At 31.2% G+C, this 6,593-nt stretch overlaps 1 protein-coding gene across 1 annotated transcript; it reads left to right on the forward strand.

Annotated features, from left to right (window-relative positions):
• Positions 1 to 528: 528 nt before the first annotated feature.
• Positions 529 to 3,794, forward strand: LOC127086107 (uncharacterized). Its single transcript, XM_051026813.1, has 2 exons — positions 529 to 1,373; positions 3,428 to 3,794. The coding sequence occupies exons 1-2, from the start codon at positions 771 to 773 to the stop codon at positions 3,557 to 3,559; spliced, it is 735 nt and encodes a 244-aa protein (XP_050882770.1). The 5' UTR covers positions 529 to 770; the 3' UTR covers positions 3,560 to 3,794.
• The last annotated feature ends 2,799 nt before the right edge of the window (positions 3,795 to 6,593 follow it).

Genomic DNA, 6,593 nt, shown 5'->3' on the forward strand with positions numbered 1-6,593 from the left:
TACTCAAGTGTTTCTCGATCTCTCAAACTCTCAATATACAAATCACACAAGCCCAAGATGTTTAGAAGTATTTTTCAACCCCTTTAGATACCTTAAAAGATTTTCCAAACTCTAAGAAAAATGATTTTTTAATGAGAGATGATTTAAATACATAAGAAATGACATATTTTCCTATTTAAACAGAAAAAGTGGTTGGTAACTGAACGCTTGTGGCAAGGCGTGAGATACAGTTAGATATTAAATTGATCTAGATGATTGACATAACTCTCGCGTGAAGGATTATTTATTTGTTGGGAGAAAAGAGTCTACATATTTTACGTCAAATCCTTTGTTGCACCGCTATTAAGCCTTCGTTTCATTGAGCACGTTAAAAATGCAAATAGATTTATCTATCATATATCTAATTATTTATTGTAAATGACAAAATAAAGAAATAATTAACAATATTAAGAAAAAATAAAAATAAAATAAAATATATCATATGCAAAATTTTATGTATTAAACTTATTAAATATCTAACACATCTAATTTATTAAAAATTTCTTTAACTTAATATGTAGTATGTAATTCAGTGAAGTGTGTATGTAAGGAAAGGGATGAGTATTTCGTAGGAACATCGAATGGATAGCAAGTGTCCCTATTTCAAGGGGCATCTTTAGTGACACTTTAACAAGATATACTTAACCTTTCTTCTACGGTTATTCCTCATCAGGGTTCTTCTTCTACTAACAATATCCAATTCTTTCTTCGCTTAGTTTCCGTTTGCATCCATGGATGGAAAAGCCGAACAAGAAGAACTTGAATCTTCCGAATGGGAACTAATCAACAACGATGAATCACCAATCGTTTCCGCTATCCACGAATTTTCCAATCCCAATTCTTCATCGATTATCAGATCCGATCATTTCTCGCTCAATCCGGTTCATCAAAACCCTAATTCCGTTACCAGTAGTCGCAGTTCCAATTCCGAAATTGATCGAAACTTCGACGATTCCTACGTCGCAAATCAGATTTTATCTTCCTCCAATAATAATCTCCGCCGGTGGAATGATTCCGATTCCGATCATTCCGATAGCGATGTTACGGTTACGGCCAGTTTGACCGGTGATGGTGAGGTTGGTTTTGATTCTGAGGTAAAAGTGGAGGATGAACAAAAGGAAGAGAAAGAGGTGAAGGGGGGTAATGAAAGATTGGTGTGGTGGAAGGTTCCCTTCGAAGTGTTGAAACATTGGGTCAGTCCTCTTTTGATTCCTCTTCCTTTATCTGTTGCTGCTGCCGCTGCGTTTTTAGGGCTTTTGATATTGGGAAGGAGGCTTTACAAAATGAAGAGGAAGACTCAGACTTTGAAGCTCAACCTTGCTCTTGATGATAAGGTCGATCTTTTTGTTCTTATCTACTTTCGATATAACTATGAAACACAGACACCAAACACAGACATGATACCACCGACACAGATTACACTATTTATAATTTTAGAAAATGAAAGTGATCGAATGTAAATACATAGGGGTTAAAAATTGAATACATCTTTAATTTGAAGTGTCGTGTTACATTATATAGCTTTTTTCCATATTAATGAGTATTTGGAGGAGTTTATTAAGGTTGATCCTTTTGTTCTTGTCTATTTTTTTATTTTGGTTTGCTTATCTATTTTTGGACACTAACCAATAATAGTAGATACCACTAATAACTTATATAGCTTTTGTGTTGCATTACATAGCTTATATAGCTTTTGCATGTTATTGGACATTTGGAAAAGTTTTTGGTTTTATCTCAATGTAGACTTGAAAATAAGATATGTAATAAGAAAAAAGACTTATAATTAAAACTCCTATAACAAAGAATTTACCCTTATGTTGTGGCTAGTAATATACAAGTACGCGATAGCATTGCATAAATGATAACAGACATCTTTTATAGTTGCATAACAAAACTAATATAGCCACATCAAACTGTGAACAGAGTGTTCTGTAATCAGAGAGGCTCGGTATATATGCTATCTGTTCATTCATGTGCTGGTATACGAGTCACAATCAGGGATTTATTCAGCAACTTCTCATGATAGTGAAGATGTCTCGTTTCATGTGTTTTGTTTGGGAATGAAAAACAGGATTTTAATACATGGAGACAATACTTTGACTGTCATAGTAGTTGATTGGAACTGCAACATGAACCTGTAACTTAAGAAGTGACCGATTCCAAATTATTTTACCCGATGAATGGCCAGACTACAGTGAGCAACTTGTTGCTGTTTTTTATACCACTATGAAAATAAATTACGTCAGGTATATCCAAGAGCCGGGAGTTGAGCATCTGTCTTTAGGGTCTGATGCTCAATAGGCATCACAAAAGACATGTAAAACAAGGCGAGTCTGTGGATGGGCTGGCAGTAAAACAACGTTATAATCAGTGGAGTATTTAGGATACACTAGAATGTTTGACAATTTTCCAATGCTCATTTAGTGGTCATGGCATTAATTGGCACATCTTATTTACACTAATTAATTTCAGCTCTTGTTACAGCTGCTTAATGTAAATTTGCTATTGCAATACACCCACTCACCCACCAATCACCCACCAATAGTAGAATAACAGAACTGAGGGTAAGCCGCTTAGTTTCCTCCAAGTTCAGTAAGCTTACACCACCCAGACATGGGTGTTGAATACCCTTAGATTCCACTCTTTATACCTGTATTAAGTAGATCTCTATAGAGCCATGAGTATAGTTTTTCATTTCTTCAAGTACTAGTGTCTAGACAGGCACGGGAGTGCCCACCTATCAGTTTATTTCAATATGCGAGTGTCCTCTATCCGTTTTTTTCAATATGCACACGCGTAAAAATAAAAACAGTATTTTTAGTTTACTTTTAATTTTTAAAAAATAGTTAGAGATAATGGAATGTAAGGAATATGTAACTGTCATATAATAGTAAGTGACAGATGTTAAAGTTTAAAAAAAAACTGAAAAGGATATATTTCGAACAAAAATAGGCTACACCAAAACTATATACATATATTGCTATAGAATCTGATATTGGTTGACATTTGACTCAAGACAATAGGTAAATAAACGGATGGTTAAATTATGTTATTTACTTTGTTCATTACTTGAAAAATGTTTCTTTCTTTCATGAGTAAATCTATTGTGTGGTCATAATAATTAGTAAAAGACTTTTGTTTTTGAGTTGATCTATGAAGCAAAACATATCTACAGAATCATAAGTGTTGTAGGTGCTGTTTTCCACTAAAAATATCTATAACTACCCATAATGGCCTTTGCATAACTGCCTATGATATGGCCTGTAAGTTTTGACCTTGATTTTATTAGACCCACAGTTTTTATAGTGTCATTTTAATATGCTGCATTCATTGAGAATCTTTCTAACATTGTTAAGTTTCTGAGGTTCACTTATAACAATTTTTGCAGAAGGTAGCTCAGCTCATGGGTCGTGTAGCGCGGCTCAATGAAGCATTTTCAGTTGTGAAACGAGTTCCCGTGGTTCGACCATCTCTGCCAGCTCCCGCTATAACTCTGAGGCCTGTGATGAGTATGAGATGAAGAAAGAATTTGACAAATTACTTGATTTGGAGTAGTGTGAAATTGCAATAATGTTTGTAATATCATAAAAACCCTTTAGTATGAAAACATGTACGTATGAATGTATTATTATGTATGTATCTATGTATCATCATGTGTGTTGGGTGGAATTTACGAAGCTCGTCAATGGCTTCTTGTATATGACATTATATCTTGTTGATTTCTATATCTTGCCAACATATTTGTTTTGGGGTAATACTGCAATTTTAAAGTGTAATTTATTTAATTATGAATACTAATTGGAAAATTTCCAAAAAATAATTGTATTGAAACAGTCCATTGGTTTTATATTGTGATAAAGTAGATTATACTCTCCTAAATTACTTTGTAAAGCTGTTTATAATTTTTGATAGAGGGAGAAACATGCATGATTGAGAATATAACATAATAACTATGGTTAAATCAAGTTGATTATCGTATGAATAGTATTTATTCGGAATCATTGTTATAACTAAAATCATCTTTTTTTAGGTGTATCTTGTTTATATGTAAGTTAGATATATAAGTTGTTGAACGAATTAATATAATAGGAATTTGATTTTTTCCTTTGTACATTTAAAGCTCATAAGACTATCAATAAGATATAGGTTTGAAAAATTTGTCCTCTATGATCGGTTAAAATCGATTTTAATATTTATTTCTACTTTTTGGTCAAAGTATACTTCATTTTGAAAATCTCAAAGGAAAAATTCATTTAAACTACTTGCAAACTTCTTCCAGCCATGTAATTTAGAGGTAGATATGTGGGCACTCACTCTTCCACATGATCCTAGAGGTGCCTTTTGTCTGGGGAGATGTTTTTATAAGACGTGTTCAAATTTAAATCGATTTAAATAATAATTATTGTAAAAAATAAAATAATATTGAATGTGTTTAGATATTATTTTGTAAGAATCGATTGGTTTAGATTGAATTTTGATTTTTTAAAATCTGAACTGTATGTATACATTTTATAATATTTATTTTTATTAGTATCATATGTTGTGTCAATTTATTATTAGTAAATATTATTTATTAATTTCATTTAATCTATTTATTTTATTATTTTATTTGTCTTTCTAATATACCTTAGATATTATATTAAATTCATTATTTATTATTACTTTTAAAATATTAATAAAAAATTTATTTACAATTTGGATATTAAAAAAAACGATCTAAATCAAATCATATGAAATTAAATCGAATCAAATCAATTTTTTAAATAAGTCATTCAAAATCGAACCGATTCAAACTTGATTCAAACCGCTCACGGACACCCTTACTTAATGATGCTTTATCATCAAGATACGAAGATATATATATATATATATATATATATATATATATATATATATATATATATATATATATATATATTTAATTGAAATACACTGACACTGTAAAAAGATTTTACACCGTCAGTTAATTATAGACGTCGGATATTAAAAGAAATTTGACTTTTATTTTAAAAATCTATAAAGTAATACAAACGGATGATGGTGATGAATCAACGGTGTAAAACTTTTTATACTGATAGTATATAGTAATTAATCTCAATATATATATATATATATATATATATATATATATATATATATATATATATATATATATATATATATATATATATATATATATATATATATATATATATATATATATATATATATATATATATATATATATATATATATATATATATATATAATGACTATTTTTCTAAGTTGTTGATTTTGTTACATTAATACATCAATATAAATTAATGATGTAGTCAAAGATCGAATAATATACTAAGAATTTATATTCATTTAGTTCAACTAACATGTATTAAATGAGGTATATTTTCATGCACTTAAATAAGCTATTTCAATCATTTATTAATAACTATTAAAAATTCACATAATTTTATATCCAAGATTTGAACTCTAATATAATTCACTCTATCCACACAACTTAGTAATTGGTGATAACGTCTCGTCTAACCATATCGATTTTCGTAAATTAAATTAAAATTTGTGGATTATATTTTTTTTCCTTAATAGTAATTCAAACTCTAATAACGACATAACTTAGTAATTGGTAATAATATATTGTCTAATCATGTCGATTTTTGTAAATTAAATTAGAAATGTGAATTATATTTCTTTTTTTTAATAATAGAATTCCATTTCAATATAAAGTTTATACATAAATGGATAGGCAGAATTATAAGAAATACAATTATAGAAATCGCTATGTTAGGATTTTGAATGAGTCAACAAATATTAGGGTTTGTGTATGCTAATAGAAAGTAAATTAGTTTACTATTAGTTTGTTATTGTGTTGTGCTGTGCCAGCTGTATGCCAGCTGTACAGTTTGTTAGTCTTGAGGTTTCTATATATAAGTGCCTCTGTACCCTTTCTATTAATAATCAATATATGAGAATTACATCTTTCTTCTTCTCTTTCATTCTTATGGTAATGTATCATGGTATCTAGAGCTTCTATTTTCCCGATCCAGTGATCTTCATCCATGGCGTCACCCTTTCGCAGCGACGGCGCTTTTCCTTCCGCTCACGTCAAGCTCTCCGTTAAGCTTGATGATAAAAATTTCAAGCAATGGAAGCAGCAAATCGATGGAGTTGTGCGTGGCCATAAGCTTCAACGCTTTATCACTGTTCCGATGATTCCGCGGCGATCTCCGGTGACTTCTGATCCGAATCTCGGTGAAGTCATGGATGCGTATCTCGATTGGGAGCAGCAGGATGCTCTCGTTTGCACGTGGCTTCTCTCCACGATTTCTGACTCGCTTCTTCCCAAACTCGTTGACTGTACTCACGTGTGGCAAGTCTGGACGGAAGTTCACCGTTACTTCGCCGCGCAACCCACGACGAAGGCTCATCAATTACGCTCCGAACTACGTCGTCTCTTCAAAGACAATCTCACGATTGATGCGTTCATGGCGCGTGTTCGCGAAATCAATGAATCGTTGATTTCAGTTGGCGATCTTGTTCTGCTTCGTAACCTAATTGAG

Source organism: Lathyrus oleraceus, chromosome 5 (assembly GCF_024323335.1).
Source record: "Lathyrus oleraceus cultivar Zhongwan6 chromosome 5, CAAS_Psat_ZW6_1.0, whole genome shotgun sequence".
NCBI lineage: Eukaryota > Viridiplantae > Streptophyta > Magnoliopsida > Fabales > Fabaceae > Lathyrus > Lathyrus oleraceus.